This window comes from Petromyzon marinus, chromosome 19 (genome assembly GCF_048934315.1).
Source record: "Petromyzon marinus isolate PM22_M1 ecotype Great Lakes invasive population chromosome 19, UKy_Petmar_22M1.pri1.0, whole genome shotgun sequence".
NCBI lineage: Eukaryota > Metazoa > Chordata > Hyperoartia > Petromyzontiformes > Petromyzontidae > Petromyzon > Petromyzon marinus.
In genome coordinates this window covers 11,363,382-11,385,676 of record NC_133685.1, presented here as the reverse complement: position 1 = coordinate 11,385,676, position 22,295 = coordinate 11,363,382, and the positions used below count along the sequence as shown (strand labels likewise).

The 22,295-nt window shown below is 42.3% G+C and overlaps 2 protein-coding genes across 4 annotated transcripts in view; both read left to right on the top strand.

Moving 5' to 3' along the window:
• The window catches only part of VPS8 (VPS8 subunit of CORVET complex), a 30,063-nt gene extending 24,825 nt beyond the window's left edge, over positions 1 to 5,238 (top strand). The window contains exons 37-45 of the mRNA XM_032957078.2: positions 851 to 951; positions 1,186 to 1,267; positions 1,492 to 1,574; positions 1,736 to 1,816; positions 2,146 to 2,315; positions 2,682 to 2,841; positions 3,466 to 3,522; positions 3,892 to 3,969; positions 4,384 to 5,238. Of these exons, the coding sequence (XP_032812969.1) occupies positions 851 to 951; positions 1,186 to 1,267; positions 1,492 to 1,574; positions 1,736 to 1,816; positions 2,146 to 2,315; positions 2,682 to 2,841; positions 3,466 to 3,522; positions 3,892 to 3,969; positions 4,384 to 4,539 (968 nt within the window). The 3' untranslated portion in view covers positions 4,540 to 5,238. The remainder of the gene's footprint in view (positions 1 to 850; positions 952 to 1,185; positions 1,268 to 1,491; positions 1,575 to 1,735; positions 1,817 to 2,145; positions 2,316 to 2,681; positions 2,842 to 3,465; positions 3,523 to 3,891; positions 3,970 to 4,383) is intronic.
• Positions 5,239 to 6,388: 1,150 nt separating this feature from the next.
• Positions 6,389 to 22,238, top strand: TMEM41A (transmembrane protein 41A). Of its 3 annotated transcripts, none has more exons than XM_032957093.2 (6): positions 6,389 to 6,685; positions 10,421 to 10,578; positions 11,775 to 11,928; positions 14,787 to 14,948; positions 16,724 to 16,862; positions 19,843 to 20,053. In XM_032957093.2, the coding sequence occupies exons 2-6, from the start codon at positions 10,475 to 10,477 to the stop codon at positions 19,878 to 19,880; spliced, it is 597 nt and encodes a 198-aa protein (XP_032812984.1). In that variant the 5' UTR covers positions 6,389 to 6,685; positions 10,421 to 10,474; the 3' UTR covers positions 19,881 to 20,053. The 3 variants fall into 3 exon arrangements, with proteins under 3 accessions (XP_032812984.1, XP_032812983.1, XP_032812981.1); XM_032957092.2 differs by having other exon boundaries at positions 6,518 to 6,685; positions 10,424 to 10,578; positions 19,811 to 22,238; XM_032957090.2 differs by having other exon boundaries at positions 6,519 to 6,685; positions 19,811 to 22,238.
• The last annotated feature ends 57 nt before the right edge of the window (positions 22,239 to 22,295 follow it).

Genomic DNA, 22,295 nt, shown 5'->3' with positions numbered 1-22,295 from the left:
CAACATCTAAGGTTGGTTACTTAATTGAAAATGGAGTAATTTATGAAGTGACATTTAAATTATAGCTATAAATGAGTATTTAAATGAAACTATGAATCAGTGTAAGTGCAGTGTGTCATGGGGGTAACACATGAATGACTTTGTCTGATGAAACCATTACTGCTATTGGCATTCTTGTAAAAGGTTGTGACCTCCACTTTTGACTGAAAGAATGCATTCATTTGCATCCAAAATATATTTGAGCGTTTATCAGCAGTGTATATGATAAGAAATAGGATAGGTGTTTTTTATGGAGGTGACCTATTCACATTTTAATCACACAATTGTTTTTCCTACCCATCCCCCCACCACCCAATTTGATCCTGATTGCACTGTTCGTGTCATGTCTTGAGACAAAGTTTATTTTTAGTTATTGCAAAAGCAGTGTTCACCCTTTGTGTTATAGAACGGCCCACGGAAGCAGTTATCACAGAGTTACCTCTGAGAATCATACAAGTGACCTCTGCTAGACACAATCGGGGGCAGTACATTTGCTCCCACCCTGCGATAAAGAGTAATGTTCATTGCATGATTGCCCAGAGCTTAAAATGCCGCCAAATTAAGTGCAGAAACAAATAAATGTAATGGTTTTTGCAATGTGCAGCCGTTGATTGGGCTGAGACCATGAACGCCTAGATTCTAACCCATGATCTCTGTGGTGCCAGCTCAGCCCACTGACCTCTGACCCACTCATTCACCTCTCAATCACACTTGTTTCTTTAATATTTAAGAATTGGAGTTGTAATGGAAATAAGAAGGGTTCTGTCTCGTGCTTAGTGGGTGCATTCTAGTATCTCCTCTGTGAGTGCAGCAGTGGACCAGCGCCTCCTTGAAGGGGTACAGACAGCACTGGAGGATGTCACCCAACTGTGTCAGCGCAACTCAGGGCACCTGAGCGCCGAGGAAAGGGAGGTGTGTGCTGCTGGCACCGCAGATATGCCTGCACTCTATCTAAATCAGTCCTACAATCTTGCACAGAATGTGTAAGCTGTGTGTGCATACTTGTGGATGAGCTATGTATTTAACTTTAAATGGAATATTTTTTTTACATTTCTGATTTTAAAAACTAATGACATTTTTAATCTACTGGCCTTTCTTCAGTCTCCCATTAAAAATGATATTTTAACTTATGCTTGATTTTCGCAGGGGCTTTGGTTTCCCCTTCTGGAGGTGATGATGTCACCGCAGAGGGAAATTAAAAAGATGACGTCGTCTGTCATTGCCGAAGGTGAATGTTGCAGCAGACCCGATTATTGATACAATTTGCATTTTATTTACATGGCAAGAAGTTTAACCTAGGTTGATGGACTTGCAGTTCTGTACACTGATAACATATCTATCTCCACCTTAGTGCCACTGCACACCAACAAAAGCACAGACATAACATGTGCAGGAGTAGAGGTGTCCACACTAGTTTGTATACCAGTGTTTCCCCCACTATTTGTGCTATAGAACTGAAGAACCTCACCAAGCAGTTGCTGAACAGCATGATGGGGTTCCTGACCTTGCCCGCGATCCTGCAGAGGATCATCCAGGTGTGATACGTACTTGTGTCTCCACATGCTTTAGGCTCAGAATTGAAAGGCATCTTTTTACTGTAAAACATTTGGGTCTCTCTATGGCCCATTTAAGATGTGTTTATATCAAAGCTACAGTTGAGCTATATATGTGACCTGATGTTTCTTGATTGCTGTAGGACCCGATTTACGGCTCTGGCCGATTTGGAGAGATCAAGGAGCTGGTGCTTGGGATGTTGGACACATTCAGCTACGAGCAGGTGAAAGGGACCCCAAACTTATTGAATGAGAATATAACCCATCTCTCAAAAGTACACTGCTCATTTGGTGTTGTAGGACTTTAGGATTAACCCCAACAAGGGGATGTTTTTGTATAGTACTCATTCATCTCATTGTTGTCTATTCATTTGAGGGTTGTCGTGTACCACGTCTCTCCACTTCTCCCTCACCTCCCCCAGCTTCGCTGGATTATGACGTATTGTATGAAGGCAATATCACATACCATTTCTTCAATATAGGTCCTAAATAATACCCTTGCACCACAGTTCAATGCTTTGTGCCGCATCTTGCCATGGTGTTTGACTGGCAGACGCTTCTGGAGACGACTACAGGGTTGCTCAACCAGGACCTGCACTGGTCGCTGTCACAGCTCCGCAAGGCCGTGTGCCGTGGCCTGCACCCACGGCACGATGCCTGCGGGGTGTGCACCCAGCACTATGGCCGCCGGCAGAGCCCTGGTCAGCGCGTCATCATCTTTGGGTTTGTATTGCCCCTTGCTAAGGGTTATTTCACTCTCAAGGTGACATGGCAATGATTTAGTTTGCGTGTTCATGGTGAGGCGCAACTGTGCATCATGAACATGCAGAGCGTGCGTGTGTGGGTGAGTGAGACTCCCTGCCTTTCGTAGTTCATTTTTGTGCAGTTTAATTGTTAAATGTCATTTTGTTTTTATAGTTATATTTTTTCTAGGCACTAGTTTCCTTGAACATTCAGTACCAGCAGCAAATGTTCAGCTGTATTTTGGAAAGGAGAGGAGCCTTGATGTATTCATATACTAGACATCTGCGAAAGAGAGCTTCATAGCTCATCGGATTTCTCTGGGGTTTTTTTCCATGGCCGGGTCAGTTGTGGACACGTCTACCACGAGGACTGCTTGCGAGGCACTGGTTGCCACAATGCCGGTGAGGGCCAGAGCAACTGGAGTTGCTACCTGTGCAATGCAAGCAACCGGGATGGAGGAGTGATCGCAAACCAGGCGCACGCACGTACCACCTCTCTCGCGCAGGTCAGTCCATGGATTTGTATTGTAAAGATCTCTCCCCACTGTATGGTCTTACGCCAAAAGGTGAAAAGGTGCTTGTTCGCCTTTTGGCGTTCTTTGCTTTAACACTGTCGAGACAATGCCATAAAGGAGGCGGTCTCTGGTGTAGGCCAATCACACGTCAAATCATGTTTTTAATGCATGTTTTACCACGATCATGTTTGGTCAATGCAGATTTGATGCCTTGCAATAGGTGTCTACTTGGTGTTTGAACATCTTAACACCTGTATTCTTACCAGAATAGGGTACAGCCTATTAATTTTTTCATCATCTTGTCCATAGATATGTGTAAACTGTTTCCTTATAATTTGTTCGCAGTAGTTTTTGGCAAATGAGGAATTTTGAGTAGAGATGGGATTTCAATTTCTAAACCCATGCAATATATTTCTTTAGTGGCAATTGCTGTAACCAACAGCACTTTCAAAATATCCTCTAAAATTATGTATGCATGCATTACAATATATTTATTGAGGACTGTAAAATATATTAATGTGCATATTAATGTTAAAAGCAGATCACTTTAAATTAAAAATATTACAGCGTATTATACGGTGATGTTTTATTGCACACTTAAATGTGTCATTGCAGATAAGAGTTGCATCTGCAAAAGATGAGAAAAAAGCCACAACAAAGGCAAGCAAAAAGGTCAGCTTTTGTCCAAAATTTCCACGTGTTTTATGTCATTAATAATTGTCAGCTTTTTGAACAAATCTTTATAAAAGACGGTAGTCACATGCAATTATACATCCAATTTTAGCTTTTTTAATCAGTATAAATGTATGTTTACCATCATAGCATTATGCTAATTATATTTCCCACATTTCACATTTAGCCATGTTATTCACATTGCATTGCATCCATCCATCAATTGATAGACATACATTAGCACTATAGAGGGGAATTAGAACTTGAGTTTTAATGTCTTCTGGTACAAGCAAATACAATATGTAAAGTGGTCTTTCATTAATCTAGCAATGCTTTTAGAATGGTTGATGAGGGTTAAGTTTTTTTAAGGTGCCTGAAGTGGTCATGGATCCTGAGCAGTTCAGGTGTTTTGATGAGCTACAGAAGATGAACAAGGGGCGTTCTCGGGTGAGTCTTCTAATTGTGTGTGTTTGCAAACATTTCTGAGGGTTTTCCATGTGGGAGGAAACGGCAACCAGAGAAAATCTATGCATTCCAGGGATTACTGTACCACTGAAGGTTCTGTATACATGAATTCTAGCATATGTTTTTGTACTGCCATCTCCTAATCGTCTCAGCCCAGCAGTGTTTGGAATTTCACATCTGTATGATCCACCAAAACTTTGCCTCAAACATTCTAGATTACAAGGGTGTACCACTGTGTTTGGCAGTGAATGATGAGCAAGGGTACGTTGATTTTTCGGAAGTTCATGCACAATTTAAGTATTAAAATGCCATAGTCTGTAGCCAGACATTTAGAAGACACACATGCACACATTTAGAATAGTCTTTTAAGAAATGGTTTCTGTCTCCAATGTGCAGATCGCCATCTTGGCCGAGTTGTCCAAGAGCCACTCTGACTCGGAAGGTGCATCGCACCGTCCCCTCTCCATGGTGTCGTCTCCGGTTGGCCATGAGAGTGTCTTTCAGAACGAACATTTCCAGCTGCGGCTGGATGCACCCCCACCAAAGGACTGAGTCAGGCGATCTCCAGATTAGCATTTTGCACTTCGTTGTTTTCACAGTTAATTAACAGTATAAACTAAACTATTTTTTTTTATTTTACCAGGTAAGGCTCACTGCGCTAGGTATCTCTTTTTCAGAAGTGACCTGGCCACAAATGATAGCTCATCGAAGTGGCTTATGTGGAAATGTATAGCAGCCAAATACTCGAAACGCATGTTTGTAAATGCAGAGGAAAAAAACGGAGGGTCCCAAGAAAATTCTACGCAACCATGGGGAGAATATGCAAACTCCAAATATATAGGTGTTAGGTTTGGGATAGGATCCACGACCTCCTGTATACCAGGCAAGGCAGGTAACATCTCACCAATGCCGTGCCTCAAAGGTCGCTTGAAAATTATTAATTTAAAATGGCTAAACCTTTACTGCATATTGTCATAAAATCGCATATGAAATGCCCTATGAAGTTCTGTTCTCATTGTATATATTTCCATGTTATGTACAGTCGTACATTTTGCTGTAATGGTCCCTTTGATTAAAGTTGTACATTTGAGCAATTTGCTGTATTTCTGAAATTCTTCTGGATGAAAATTTACTTTGTGCCATATGGTGGTTTAAACTAACTTGATGTAATAGAGGTATTATTTTTAAGTTGTACTGTTCTTTCATTGTTATTCCGGAAATAAAATGCAACATTGACAATTCGAAGTTCAACAGCTATGTGGTCATTTGTCGTTTTTTTTATTTTCAGCTATTGTAATCTTTAAAAAAATTACAAGGTTATTTTCTTATGAGAAAAAAAATCTATGCCAAGTGGTAAATACCGCATTTTGGTTTATCTTGTAGACAAATAATATGCAAAAATGGTCTAAATGTGGGAAGTTGAAAACTCAGTTTTGTTCATATTTTCATCGAGCATAAAATATTTCAAAACAACTGAATTACATTATCACGACAGCCATACCTGTCAACCTATACGGTTTACCCGTATTTGTGTACAGGGAAATTTAGTTTTGAAGTCCATACGGCGTACAGCCGTTTCAATACGAGCACATTTTTTTGGCTTTGTGTTTCTCCCTTGTGATGGGACTTTGCAGGATCAACGTTGATATTTATAAGGGGCACGGGGTGACCAATAATGTCTGAATTGGTCTGTAATAAGGTGGGGCACTGATAAGGGTTTGATAGATATGCGACAGCTGTAAAACAACAATTGATCTCACAAAATGTGTGGTTTTTTTGGACTTTAAATAGTTAAAATACAACACATGGGGCATCAACTAGCCCCTTGCATCTTCTTAATTCTTTCGGAAAAGTCACGTAGAGTGGAAATAAAAAAAAACGTAATAAAATAAAATTATCACGACATTTCGGCCACAACACAAGTAGCCCTCTTCAGGTGAAGAAACAGGACTGTCCAGAAGACAGCGCTTGAGTGAACACTGCCAAGCAAGTGCAGCGTCTTTTAAGCTGTGTGGGAGGAATTAACATGTGAATAGGGACAAGTTTCGGAACGGAGGAGGGGGGTGTACAAAAGGATACAACAAAACTGCCACGGTGCTCTGTCCTGTGTTGCGTTATAACTGTGCTATGAACTGGACTACTATACAATATTATACCTTTCAATCTAAACTACATGGTATATCATATCCATAGACAAATTCCACCTTTGAATTATCCCTATTCACATGTTAATTCCTCCCACACAGCTTAAAAGACGCTGCACTTGCTTGGCAGTGTTCACTCAAGCGCTGTCTTCTGGACAGTCCTGTTTCTTCACCTGAAGAGGGCTACTTGTGTTGTGGCCGAAACGTCGTGAGAATTTAATTTTTATCACGTTTCGTTTTTTTATTATTGTATTTCCACTCTACATGACTTTACCGAAAGAACCAAGAAGATGAATGAATCCCCTGCATTCACGAAAGCATTAAATCGAAATTTGCCCCTTGCAGTTCACACAATGAACCACGAGGGGACGCTCGTGCGCCTTACCTCCGTCTGTGCACTGTCACTCGGTACTTTAACCCGAGCGCTTCCGCCCCTTGCCGATGTAATTTTACGAGAGAAGATATCCCGAGACCTTAACGTGAACGGAGAGAAGAGACATTGATTCTTAACCAAAGCGCAGTGAGACAGATCATTATTCTCAAACGCACAGGAGGTAAGTCATTAGCTGTTCGGCTTGTCCATCGCAACAGCGGCTATGGCAAGCCAGCATGGTACTTATTATTACACGCTGTGGTTTTACGTGTATTGTTTCAAGCTGTGTGTGTGTGGTAACAAGGTTATTCTGTGCTCTTTGCCCCCCACACTCCTCCACCCCCTTTTTGAAACCCACATCGAACCACACGATGGCCAGGGAACACACGAGGTCGCATTAAGTGAAGGGTTAACGCTTCACGCCGTCTGTAGCACACAACGTGGATAATGTTATGATGTACAGTATAGTCTCTCTCTGTGTGTTTGTGTGTATATATTTAAACGTTGCATCGATACAATACTGTGCACAATTGTATCAGAATTATCGTTTGGTTTGGTCATCTAACCGTGCAGTTAAATGTGAACGTGCAGAGGTCAGTGCAGAGGTCAGCGCGTGGTTGTACAGAACTTCTATGCGCCTTCCGAGCCAACGCCGCTCGCGTTCCACCAAGCCACCAAAGCGCAGGGTGCTCCAACAGAAACATGCGAACGCTTATAGGGAAACTATCGTTTTTAATGGGAGAAGCAACGGACAACCACACCGTGACGCGATAACAAATGTGACGTTAACAGCTTCAAAAGAGCCCCAAGAGTCTCCCACTCGTTCGCCAGCGTTGTCAACGCACGCCTGGAATCTTCTCCACGTGGTCTTCCGAGTCCACAGGCAGCAGCAGCAGCACATTGATGCTGTGTAGGAACCTCCTGGTTACTACACCAGCAGCCCACACGGGATTATTGTGGCCGTCCGTCCGTCCGTCGTGCATCCAAAAATGGGAGGGGTGGGGCTGGGTGGAGGGTGTGAGGGGTGGGGCTGGGTGGGGAGGGGCTGGTCACCCCGTGGTGCCCTTATAAAACTCAACGTTTAACCTACTCACGCCGGCTTGTGCCCGCCCTCACAGTCGGGCATGTTTGCAGAATACACCACGTGGTGCCGCCGTTGACCCTGGCCATTGACCGAGCAACCCAACGTTCCTACCAGCTCCCTCCGCAGGAATGTGTTTGTGGTATTGTTGCAAATTTCTCAAAAGTGTTCACATTTGTTTTTTGAAGCACCCTCTAAAATCGCCCTGCCGAGTCCGCATGAGATTGACAACAGGGCTCTTAGCTCGCCGTAACGCGACTGACTACGGTGGTATCAATATTCATGGTGCGTTTTTTTTGCCAGTATCAAATTATGAAAGAAATAGGTTTTAATCTTGATTTGAAGCCTTTTCTGGCAATAAAACAGGTGTTTCGGTGTTCGAACACCAAATATAAACCCCTTTGCAAGGAATCACGTTTGCGTAAACCACACGTACTTGTGGTGAACATGCAAACGCCATGCTCCGGTAGTATATGACATTGTGTTTTAAACTGGTTGGCCTACACACCAGAGATGGCAGCCTTCTCTAGGACCCAAAGTCTCACCAGTGTCAGACCAGAGAACGACGCCAAAAGACGAGGTATAAATGCCCTGATAGTGCATTGCCCTGGTACTAGTCGCCTTTTGGCGTTCTCTGGTATGACACTGGTGAGACTAGGCTCTCAAGAAGACTGTCGCTGGTGTAGATCAAGCAGTATTAAAGACAATGCATATATAATTATCAGAACATGTTTGTGTTGGTGCTTTTTCATACATTAATGGCGTTTTGCATACAATGAGAGTCGGTGTACAATGACACGTTTCAAGTTTTATTTTATTTCACCAGGTGAGAAGTCCATACCTGTCAACCTCTTATCAGTGCCGACCTTATTACAGACCAATTCCGACCTTATTGGTCTCCCCGTGCCCTTAGAAATCTCAACATTCATCATAACAAGTCCCACCACAAGGGAGAAACACAAATAGACGGAACATTTTTCTTGCCCATATTGAAACGACTGTACGCCGTATGGACCTGAAAACTCAATTTCCCCTACACAAGAATACGGGTAAACTGTATGGGTTGACACGGTATGGGAGAAATCTTAAAGAGACCAGGATGAGTCTCATTCACAAGAGTGACACTGAGGCATGAGTTGGCCAATGGGAGATGGGGGCGATTGCTGCTGAATATAATCCCAATTGAATAACACAACGTATTGTTATCACTGCAGTGCGGTTTAAGTTGTTTTAAATAACTTTAATTAACTTGTAGTGTATAGTATTTACAGATACACCACATCTGTGCATACATATATATAAACTACCCTATACAGGACTGATGTGGAAAGCAGGTAGAAAAGATATACTGTTGGTAAATAAACGTAAGCGGTCCATAATAGAGGTTTTTTTTGGGTTAGATCGTGTAAATGAATCGATTGGCGGTAGCCCGGGTCACCGCAAACTATTGGTGGGCCGGGCATAGTTTAAGGTTTTTTTTTTTCCTGGGAGCATCGCTGGTACCACCACCCTGTCCTGCCGGAGGGCGACGCTGGGAGCGATGACGACGACGATGTCGATCCCGCCAGCACGACCGTGACCGCCGGCCGTACCGAGAGAGCGCCCGGTGCGCCATTGCCTCCAAGTGGTCTCGCTCCCAAAGACAAGGGGGGTGGCCGCCCCCGTAAGAAGCAGAACGTGCTGGGGAATGACCAGACCAGCATCCTGATGCACTTTCAAAACAAGCGATCAACAGCCGTTGCCATGCACAAATACCCCAGCAGCCCCTCTTTTTTATTGGGTGTTTTGCGTGTTTTTTATTTCCATATTTGGCGTGCGTATCGGGCTCAGTGACATCTCCCGTCTTCATAGGCCTTCTGGTTTCGGAGTTATGGAGGTTCTAGCACCCCCGGGTCACCGCCAATTGATTCAAATGTATAAATGTTTCGTTAAAACCCGCCACCACCTGACACAGCCAACTAGTAAGGGTTGTCACGTTAATAAAACATGCCAATTCGTCACTCATACAGCACACCGGTGTGTTGGAGAGCCAAGCCACAAAATTTACAACTTTTACAAACGTAAACTAGTTTGTTTTATCACGTACATTAAAATGTTGTAAAATGTTTTGTCCACCAGCCCTTGTGAGCCTTCGGCAGCAAAATTTCCCAGCAAGGCTGTTCCACGATTTGGGACATACATTTCATTTATTACACTTTAAAGACGTGGGTAATCATGGTAGTCTAATCATGAGATGGCTTTTTTTACTTCAGCAGGGACATCCAACACTTAGGACTATAATGCAGATAAAAAATGTGTCCCCGTTTATTATAATTATGGGGAAATTGTCAGAGTAACTTGGGGTGGTGGACATACTCTTACTAACTTCAGTCCACAGCATTCCTATGTGTGATACAATGACTTTATTGCATAAGAAATCCATAAGTTCTAAAACCATCAATATTGTGCAATAATTTAAATAATATGCCACGTCATATACTGTTTTATTAAGATTATTTTGAAAACTGACTTTAGGTTGCAGAATCTGTGGAACTACCCACCGGCAATCATTTGAACACATTATTTATCATGGTCACATTCAGCAGATTGTGGCCTGATAATATATAGCACTTATGTACACACATACAGAGTATGCATTGTGCAGTATACATTCGCCATACCTGCATATGCGTGTGTGTGGTTACATGTGTAAGTGTATGGCAAATGCACTATGCCATACAGTAATATGACGTGATTAAAATATATTCTCTGGCAGTAGTTATTTCCTTTAATGCGTGTCAGCATTGTCTATTGTCATTATTGGCGTAACAGTCATGGTGTCTGTTGTCGATGCAGCAGCAGCAGCAGGGTCTCAAGAAGGCCGGCAGAAGGAAGAGAAGGGGGAGAAGGATGTCACTGGGATACTACTTTGGTCCCCTGCTCATGTTTGCTCTGGCAAGCGGTGCTCTCTACCACCTGTCCTCCAAGCCACCCGGCTTCTCCAACACGACCGAGTCAGTGTGAAACCCAGGCTCATGTTTTTGTAAATTCATAACACTGAGCTAGCTTTGTAATTCATAATCACACTGGGGACAGTGCCCGAAGCGTTTGCCTTTAATATTTTGTTCTTGTGTAATGTGTTAATGCAGAATTTTTGTGCTTTAAAAATATATATTTGAACTGATGCACACTGCCAATATAAATCCATCTGGTAACCTAGAGCGATATAAAAGGCCATTCTTAACTCATTGACCGTAAACAATATGGTTTCCAAGAGTAACCAGTGAGTGGGAACAAATTACGTCATGCATGCAGAGCATCCGTTGATATATTTTTTTTATTCGCTGATAGTTACTAACTAGTTAGGATACTTCAAAAAATTGACAATTAGTTAAAATATTGATGTTCATTATTCATACGTTTATTTCTCAGAACCATTTTGGGTCAGGCAAGGGGGTTACTCAGTTGAAACAATTCAAAAAGGAGTACAACAGTGGCCAAAGAAGGCTGAGAACCACTGTACTAAATAGATTAGTTCTCATTTTATGAAAATAAGAAATGTCACTTGTGCTAATTTGCAGTGACAATTTTTTGCTACATGATCTTTGTTCAGTCCCGATACAAATTGTCAATTGCGCCTAATCAAAAAGATTTGTAAATTATAAGAATATTGAGGCTCTTGGTAGTACAAAGCCCCTGACAAGGGAGCTCCCAAATTCATTTAAAATTTGACACCTCTGCATGTTTTTTGAGAACAAGGTACCAACAAAAAACTCCACAATAGTAGGCTTGTTCTGAAGCAAAGTGCGAATTTTGCAATAAAATTATTGAAGTAATATATTCCGCTTTAAAACAAGTTAATTCATTTTGCAGGGCACGAGTGAATTGTATGGTTCTTACAAGTTAAAAATACACATTTCCACAACACCGCATGATTGTTTAACATCATGTACAGGGTGGGTAAAAAGTCCCCTTTATATGTCCAGTAGATTAATGTAAAATGGATATTGAGATTTCCAACCGATCCTGCATAGTACTATGCACATGTTTAGTCCTGTTAATCTTCTCTCAAATGAGTGTCTCCTCACTCTTCAGTTTTTCGCCATCTATGCTCACCACCTTTACTAATCCGCACTCAATAGCATATTGAAGTATGGCCACGTAACCCTGTGTAGTACATGAACCTTTGTTCTGTTATGCCCTATGGCAGTGCCATAAGCTTCCCATCAAACTTGGAGGAGCTGCAGCAGCTGGCAAAGGTGCTCAACTCTTACAAGGCCGAGCAGACAGGTTATGTGTTGCTGCTCTTCTGCTCTGCTTATCTGTACAAGCAGACCTTCGCCATCCCTGGCTCCGTATTTCTGGTGAGTCAGCTTATATTTTTAACAAATGCTCCCACATAGCCCCAATGCCCCATCAACACATGCTTTAAAAATATTAATATCTCACAATTAGCATTAAAATAACATGGCAAGTGCTGTTGGTGCACACCTATTGAGGTTGGTGTTAACAATGTGGTGGTGTGGTCAATGCCTGCCTTTGTGTTTCCAAGAAAAATGTTCCCACAATCCACTAGATATTCATTTTAAGTCTTAGTTGACCTCGAATAAGCCAAGGATAAGTTCACACCCAGTGTCCCATTAATTCAAACTTGGGTTGTTATGATTGTAGTACAGTGGATGAACTGCGCACTCCACTGTTCCTCACAGACACACTTGAAGGTCTTTATATAGCCACACAGACTGGGCAATTGCTGCAAACAGGAACCTGTTAAAGCTGGTAAAACACAAGGGAGCGGTGAGGCCAGTACCATACCTGGCTGAACTTGTATCCCCAATGCTGATGTATGCATGCCACTGCAACCACTGCTCCAGCACTGCCAGCACACAGACACAATCAAAGACAACGATTTCCTGTATAGCCTTAACAGACTTTTGGGACAATTGTCATTAGCGAGCACTTTTTTAAGGCAAGTGCAGCGCATGGGGTGGGGGGGGGTCACTGACCAGCATCATGCCTGGCTGCCTTATTCTCCCGAGTGGCGATGTTTACACATTGCAACAAGGTACTAATTTAAGGCTGAGTCGACCTACGGGAGGCCCCATGACTTGTTTAGATAATTTTCACTGGTGTTGGCCATGAGCGGGAATTGAACTCGGTGGCTGGGTTTGTATTGCAGCACTCTAATCGCGACACTATTGCTCGTAATTCGGGAGTGGTGAGGCCAGTACTATACTTGGCTGGACTTCTATTCGCATTGCTGATGTCCGCATGCCACGGCAACCACTGCACCACCACTGCCAGCACGCATGCACAACAACAACCGCCATTCACCACTAAGTGGTGGTGACGTCACCACGACGCTTGTGCCAGGCTAAGTGCACTTTGAGGCCACGTGAAGTGTCGAAGGCCCGCTGACAGGCGGTCACAGGACAGAGCCAGGTGCCATGGATTGACAGACCGAGATGACTGGCAGATGCACCACCTGTCCCCACTACTGTGCCAACGTGCTGTGTTTTAGCCGCCTGACACTCCACTTGTTGTGAGTGTTGCTCTTCTGCCCTCCGTTGTTGTTGGAGGGCAACTTCCTCCAACTGCCCAGTAGCCTCCTTCACGAGCCTCCTCCACAGAGGCCGATCTTGACACCACTGGTACCAGTTATCGGCAAGTCCACTCAACTCCACATCCTCCTGAGAATAGGTTTTCCTCTCTTTTCTGGCAACAAAACAGGTGTTAAGATGTTAAAAACCAAACTGAAACCGTTTACAAGGAATCATGTCTGCATTAACCACAATACTTGTGGTCAGAATGCAAAAAAAACATACTCTGATCATATATGCATTGTCTGTGAAACTGATTGGTTCACACCAGAGACAGCTTTCTTTCGAGCCTCGTCTCAAACGGTGTTAGACCAGAGGACGCCAAAAGGCGTATCTTCCTGTAGCATATCAGTCCACTTCTTCTCTTTCCCATGCCACGCCAGCATCCTCTGTCCAGCCAAACAAAAGCTGTTTGGACATGTGGTGGCTCGGCATGCAGGCTATATGCCCCAGCCAATGCAGCCTTGCCGAACAGAGGAGCTCAATAATGGGACTGTCCAGGTCTTTCAAGGATTTGTGAGCCCCTCGCAAAATCCAGCCTGGTTAAACTCATTATGGGGCAAGGTGGGGATGACCCTGCTGGGACTGCAGTGCCTCAAATATTGGAAAAAGAAGAAGTAGTCACCCCTGTGAGTGGCTGGCTGAGGTACCATCTGTTGATGATGTACAGATAGCAATCCATAGTCTGAAACCAGGAAAGCTGCTGAGGGAGGGTGGTGTTTGTGTGCAGACTGCCCTATATGACATCATTACAACAGTCTGGACCACTGGACAGGAAAGGTCCTGGAAAAGATTAATCCACATCACCTTGTCAGATAGGCTGAGGAGAAGCTTGCGGAGACCCAATGTGGTTTCAGGCTGGGGCGGTGCTGCACAGATGCCATATTCTCTGTACATCTGCTACAGCAGAGGTGCAGGGAATTCCAACAGGAATTACATCTTGCTTTATTGACCTGGTCAAGGCCTATAATGTCATCAATAGGTCAGGGCTCTGGGTTGTTCTGTGTACTTTTGTAGTGTCTGACTCTCTGGTCATAATCATTAAGGACCTTCATGATGGTGGGCAGGCCAAGGTAAAAATATGTGGCCAGGAGTCAGAGCCATTCCCTGTTTACCTTTTGGTGCAACAAGGATGTCCTCTGGCTCCTACGTTATTTTATATATTTCTCAACCACATAGTTCAAGAATATTTCTATGGCTGTGCCGGGGGAATTTCCATCTAGTATGGCTCCCTATTGGTCATACAGGCACACACGGGTACACATACATGCATGCACTTATGTCTCCAAGTTTCAATCTAATTTTAGCCCACTACTACTGATGGCTCCTTTCGTTATGTAGACTGGGCTTAGTATACCTTTTAAATTAAATGTGTAATTCTTAACGAGGTTAGTAAACATGTCACATGCATTTGTCCACATTGTACATTTGTAAGATTCATAATTCAGACAAACTGTACATCTCATTCCTTCTGCTGGAATGATTCAGCATCAAATGTTATCTGCCCCTTAGGCACGCTGGCTGTATTTTTATTAATGAAAGCCTTGTGAAACTCTTGAGTCTGTTTGGATAAAATCTACTCATGTTAATGTAACACTGGTGGCGGTGTGTGCGTTGGCAAGAACGTCCTGGGAGGCGCTCTCTTTGGCTTTTGGCGAGGTCTGCCCCTCTGCTGTTTGCTCACAGCCTGTGGGGCTACCTGCTGCTACCTACTGTCCCGCGTGTTCGGTAAACAAATCATCATCAGCAAATTCCCAAGCAAAGTCGAGGCCTTGCAGAAAAAGGTGAGCATGACTAAAGGCAGTCAATCACTGAAGTGTAATGAGACATGACACTTTGCAGCATTTTCTTTTATGTACAGTAAAAGCTTGGATTGCGAGCATAATTCGTTCCGGAAACGTGTTTGTAATCCAAAGCACTCGTATATGAAAGCACTCGTATATCAGTTGTGATCACGTGACGCTCGGCAGACAAAACGTATACGTGCTACTCGTATTGCAAGACCTCGCTCGTTTTTCAAATTAATATTTATTTTAAAAAATTGCTCGTCTTGCAAAACACTCGCAGACCAAGTTACTCGCAATCCAAGGTTTTACTGTAATGTTACATGAAAACGTATTGTTTTTGTTGACAACTGATCACTACATCAGGCTGTAGTCAATTGAGCTGCATGGTGCCATAATAAAACTTGACGGGCAAATATAACATGTGACATTACTCTCAATTTTTCTTAAAAATGCTTTTAAATTGAGCCAACTTCTTTGGAGCCAAATATGATATTGTTTTATAAAGTATGTCAGCAATAATCATTGTTTGCGTTTTGTTATAATTGTTCTCAAAATATACATGGCATGAAATAAAATACGACATTGGTGATCTTTTGGCTCTTGTCGTTGGACTGTGTTGTCTTAACCATCATGTTACTACAAACAACTATTTCGTTTAAATTCATTACAGGCAGTCCTCGCCGTCGGGACACACAATGCTTTCCTGGAAACCCTGTCATAAATCGGATCGTTGTAAATCAGACTGTATTTCCCATAGTATAAACAGTAGAAACATCACTTGCCAATGTGTTTCTCCTTTTATCAGACATTTAATAGGGTTTAATATATACATTTTCTACAAAAAAAACACTCAAAAATAACAAAAGTTCCACGCGAAGTCACATCGGAAACCAGACTGACTGTTCAAATGTGTTGGGAGTCATGTCAGAAGATGTGTCGTAAATCGAGTTTCTGCGTCGTAAATTCATGGTGGCATTATGTATGTATGTATGGACTTCCTTTTCACGGTACGTAGCCAACCGTGCTAATCGGAGGTGCGGCAGAAAGTCAACAAACTAAACACAAAAAAGCAGTTCTTAACCAATGAGTTTTCAATTCAGATTTAAAAGTGCATCGCTCCAGTGGCTTCCTAATATCAGAAGGAAGAGCATTCCAGATGACCACAGAAGCGCATCTGAAAGCGTGTGTTGCAGTGACCGTCTTTGTTTAACGGTTAGCTAAAAGCACTGCGAGGATGACAAGCCTCGACGAGGATAAACCTCAAAAATGTGGATCCTCGTAAATCGGACCGTCGTAAACTGGATACCACCTGTATTTGGATACCACCTGTATTTGGATGCCACCTGTATTTGGATAGCAATGGTCCAACCCTCATGATCAGCGAAGAAGGATCTTCATTTGCTGAGCCATGAAGATTATGCCTTAGGCAAATGGATACAAATCAATTATTGGCATAGAAAAACCCAGTGAAGGACTCTTACTTTGCCAGTACTCTGGTATTTTGCTAAATTTGCACAGCTGCCCACCACTAAAAGGCCTTGATAATAGCCCACCATTAAAAGGCCTTGCTTATAAATGTGTAGCTGTCACTAAAATTAATTGTACATAATTCATGCATATATACAAGTCTCCATTGTTGCAACCGACTAATTAATTGAGTCCATGAAATGCATTCGTTAAAACAACACAGAATAATTAGCATGTGGTTTCACACTCGTACGTTTATTTTATATAGATGTTAATTGTGTGTTTGTAATTGTGTATATTTCAAGGTGGAAGAAAACCGTGAGAGCTTGTTCTTCTTTCTGCTGTTCCTGAGGTTCTTCCCAATGTCCCCAAACTGGTTTTTGAACATCACAGCTCCCATCATTAACATTCCCATCAAGCATTTCTTCTGCTCTGTGCTAATAGGTAAGCAAGGCTGATGACTGAGCTTAAAGTAAGATACAATACATACAAATATAAAAATGTTACAACTGTAAGGTTTCATTCCTCGTTGGTTCCACAAATAATCAGAATGTTTTGGTCATAAATCGATCAAAGAGTGGATTATTTTTTGCGTTATATTTCGATTTTTTTTACGTCTCGTACAGTTATGTATACTTCACGAGCACAAAGGTAGCACAAGAATTTCAATTGCATATACATTGAATAAAACAGTACATTTTCAAATGCACAATCTGATGCTCTTGAGTGTACATATGTTAATGACACAATGCATATGTCCAGTACAAACATTTTAATAAATATGCGCCTCGAGTTTCCTGGCTGGCTGCTGGCTGAGCTACCCCTTCACCCCAACAATAACTCTGCTGCGAGTGGCTTCTGCGGGCGTTACAACCGCAACTCGCTGCGTAACTGGATAAATGGGACTTTCCGCGCAACAAAAAAACCCATTCAATTGAATTTAAACGGCAGAAGACGTTTGGAAGGCAAATAATTATAATAGATGGCGACACCGAAGAGGTGGGAGTAACGAATTGAAAAGACTGACAAGGTTCCTTTACAATGGCTATAACTTTAACATTTGTGCATTTTCATTACGTCAAGAAACTGATTTATTTTAGTGTTCCGAGTACAGGATTGTGAGGAGCAAGGGAGGAGCCACAGGGGGTGCTGGGGGGGGGCTCAGCCCCCCCTGAAATTTTGTGAAAGTCGGTAATCGGGATAACCGGATGTCCGGCTGCTGCAAAATGCTGCAGGCTGCCACCTTGTGCTGTCACCTTGTGCTGTCACCTTGTGCTGCCCTGCAGGCTGCCACCTTGTGTGCTGCCCTGCAGGCTGCCACCTTGTGTGCTGCCCTGCAGGCTGCCACCTTGTGTGCTGTCCTGCAGGCTGCCACCTTGTGTGCTGCCCTGCAGGCTGCCACCTCGTGCTGCCCTGCAGGGTGCCACCTTGTGTGCTGCCCTGCAGGCTGCCACCTTGTGCTGCCCTGCAGGGTGCCACCTTGTGTGCTGCCCTGCAGGCTGCCACCTCGTGCTGCCCTGCAGGGTGCCACCTTGTGTGCTGCCCTGCAGGCTGCCACCTTGTGCTGCCCTGCAGGGTGCCACCTTGTGTGCTGCCTTGCAGGCCTACCACCTCGTGCTGTCACCTTGTGCTGCCCTGCAGGCTGCCACCTTGTGTGCTGCCCTGCAGGCTGCCACCTTGTGCTGCCCTGCAGGCTGCTTGAGCGGCAGCCTTTCGAACTTAGCGAACTTATTAGCCACATCAGCGGCTTCGACCTATTAATAAACTCCGCGTTCAAATCCAATAAAATTCGTTTTATACATTTGTGGCGCCCATTGTAAAACATAAACACTTGATATCTCAGAATATTGAAGTCAGCCCCCCCCCCAAAGTCAAAATCCTGGCTCCGCCCCTGGTGAGGAGGGTATGATCATTATTTACCATTGCACAGCAGCATGCTCTCTACGAGTAAGCTTAGAAATCAAGAACTGAAAGGCAAATTCAGGAGCACCGCTCCTGTGGCGTCTACGCAGCATGACAGCCAGACACCTTGAGGACTTGGCCAGGTCAGGCCACCGTAGGTCAGCACGAGATCGTGAACTCCAAACCCGGTGCTCTTTTATGGAGCCAGTTAGGGAGGGTCTCAGAAAACAATCGTTTTGTGAAAACAATCGTTTTCTGAAAAGACATTCCCACCAATTATATTTCGTTTGTCCGATCAGCGTAATTTTAAATAAAATAATTTCCTTTGGGAATTCTGCAGCTAGCAGTTGCATTTGTCTTGTGCACAGAGGACTGACCTTGAAGATTACTTCAAAGAACTCATTCTGAAGTTAGGTCATTAGGCCTGATTCATAATTAATTTAGACCTTTTTATCCATACGTGGACACATCTTTTAATGCTCTCTAAATATTGTTCATCGCATGTCAATAACATTGAGGATGTTTAGTTTTAGAGCTTGAATAAGCTTAATTCATATTATTGGTTCTTTCTACGTGACTTTACCGAAAGAACCAAGAATATGAATCCCTGCAGTCATGAAAGCTTTAAATAAAAAGCCTAATTAAGTGAAAAAACAAATATAATGAGAGTTTATTTTTGTAATTGTTGGCGACTTAACTAAGACCATCACTTTGCTTCACTTGAGAGCCCGGTTTTGATCACAGTTGACTGAAACCTGGATTAAAGCTCAGGTTTTTCAGCCGTGTTAGCTCCAGCCACCTCAAGTAATTTTTAGCAGCAGTTATAAACTGCTGCGTTGCCACTCAACTTTGTTCCTTTAATATTTTAAATAATATATCACGAGTTTCTGTTTTGAGTGGTTTCTGTCTTTCATTCGACATTAGTGTCATCATTTAGTACAACGATTTTAATCTTTACCCTATTATTTATTCTACGCTTGTTATTTTTACGTGCTTATTTGCTCGACTTCAGCTGTTATATTCGTCATCGTTAGTACACAGGTTTCCCCGTCACTGTTGAGATTGATCAGCAATGTATGAAAACAAACAGGTCCACAGTTTTATTCAATATCATTAATTCTAATCATCGGAAGCATGCATTCGCTATAGGTCATCATTTGTCATTCCGATTTGTTATGTAAACCTTTGCAGTGATGTATAGGGAGGCGCATAAAGGAAGGAACCATCATCTTATGTCTGTTTTATCAGCTCATTAGTGACGACGTGGCTGAACAAATTTCTACCATGGTTCTTTTTATTTAGCTGGTGTTGCTGCTTCGATCCATCTCAGTATTTCTGTTTGCTCTTCAAGGAAGAAATTAGGAAAAAAAAATTTTCCAAAATGTTTACATCATCGTCTACAAAGCATTGGGTCTGGCACTTTGATGCGCACCATACTATCCCAAACGGATTTTAACGAGTGGACAAAATGCCCCCTAATTGTTCCGCAGGCCTGCTGCCATACAACTTTATCTGTGTGCAGGCGGGTTGCATCCTTTCCGAGGTGTCTTCCCTGGATGACGTCTTCTCCTGGGCGACCATGCTGCAGCTGCTGGCCATTGCACTTGCGGCGCTGATGCCCGGAGCTCTCATCCAGCGTTGCAGCCACAGGCGCCTCAAACCTCTCGCCGGGGGAACTGACAATGGCCTGTCCATCGAGACACACAAATCCAAATAAAATGAGACTCTTCCTTGTCGCCCTCTCCTACTATTGTTTCCTCCACCCTTGAAACCAAGTGAACAAACCAGCTGGTGGAACCTAATGCCAAAAAAAGCAAATAGGTGGTGTTGCCTCTATGGAGGTTAAACCTATTCTGTACTCTGAGGGTACTTGTCTCACAACTGAATGTAATTTAGATTTGTTGCCCAAATGGATTCTGACATTGGTGATGAAGGTGTCTATTTTGTAGAATGAGAATTAAACGAAAGAGGGATTGTTTGGAATACTGAGCAAGGAATCATTCTGCAAGGCAGCTTCTGCAAATGCATCGCTTGTGGCATTTGGTCGTTGGTTATAATTTTGAAATGGCACAGGTGCACAGTAGTTACTCGAACAGTGTTGTCTGGAATGGACAGTCAAAAATCATTGAGAACGTGACAATACAAACGTGTATGTACGATACTCTTCACGTTTAACAATTATTGCATTTGTCACTGTGCTCATGTTACTATAGAATAGTATGTGATTAATACGTAAAATTGTGAATTCAAGATAAGTTTAGGAGTTTGTACAACTTCATGATCACATTCTCTCAATGCTTGACCTGATGCTGTATATTCACACACTGTGTATGTACCTGTGCATATGCAAACTACATATGATTTTAAGACGTAAATAATTTAAAGGGTTTTTTTACATTTATAAATCCAACCAATTATGATACTTAGAATGTATGACTAATTTTGCACTCAAATTTCAAACAAGTGTATTATAAGAATTCAGGCTGTGAGGAGGGTGTAATTATTTATTGCATCAAAGATGCATTTAATTGTCTCAAATTTGGTGGTCACAATTCACTTTCCAAATCCACTCTTTGTTTTTTGTTCTTGTGCATGTGGAATCCATACCAGATGCAGGGTGCCATGAAAAAATTGTCGAGCAAATGTTCTGAAACTCACAATTGTAGGCTCTTGTGTACTAATGGGCGTGAAAATTGCATTGCTTTCTTAAATCTTTGTTTTTAAATTCTTCCTGATGTTAACTCCTCTCACTGATGCTTGACTACTCACATTGGCATTGCACTACTATTTCAGACATTACATTTTCATTTTGGAAAGCATAATAGGGTACGTATTTAAATTCCATGTGGTGGTCCCTAAGGTCTGGAATAACCGAGTGAAATTGTTTGGGATCTAAACGTCCTTGTTCTACATTAAATCACCTTTGGATCTCAGATTTACTTTCAAGTGTATGTGGTTTGAAAACGTAAGTTATCATAGTTTTTGTTTGTGAAGCGTTATTCTAGCCTTGTATTTTGTTGTCCTAGAACCATTTTGATTGCACGACTTTGTCATTAGAAACTTGACCATGTACAGTTGAATCTTTATTGTTCTTGGTGCTTTGCTGTGACCAGGTGTCTGGTGGAACCAGGTCTAAATCGGCAATGAGCATGTATTACTCAATGGGGTTTACCTGCGCCAAAGTAAAACCAAATATAGTTGTGGTCAAATGAAAACTAAAGTTAAAATTCCTGTATTCAAATTATTGCTTTATCATTTAATACTTTGAAAACTAGATATGTAATAAACATGACAATTGTTGAGTGTTCCCTAAGCTTTGTTTTGGTAAACACTGTCAAACACATAGGATTTAAATGTTTCCAGAATACAATAAAACAACTACAAATGACATTAATTCAATTATTACGGTTATTTTACATTATTGACAGCATACTAGATGAAACAACACGAAATATAATAAAAAAAATTCCGCTTGCCAATCCATGAGGGCAGCAACTTCACGATTGAAATAATTTATTCCTATTGATTAATCAAATAAATTGCAATACAATTTATATACCTCTGCAAAAGTAATAGCCACATGAGGCAACAAAAACATTTGATGTGGGTGGTAATTTGTGAAGTTAATTATCATCTTCACTCACTGCATCACATTTGCATTGCTGTGAGTTTCCTGTGTTTTAGAGGCCAGATTCCTGGCGCTGCCATAACATAGCTGTCAATTAAATTGTTTCAATAATCATTGCATATACTGCGAAGTGAAATGCCAGCTAAGTTAAAATGCCAAATAACTTTATGCCTGATACATTTTAATGGTAGGTTATTGAAACATGATTGTTATAAATTTGACTGCACTTTATTTAGCTGTGTATTGTCACCCTCTTAAGAGATCTTGCACATTAAAACATCTAAAATATATGGAATGCTATTCGCGTTTTTAAAGGACTGTATAACGATGCAATGTTTTATTGTACT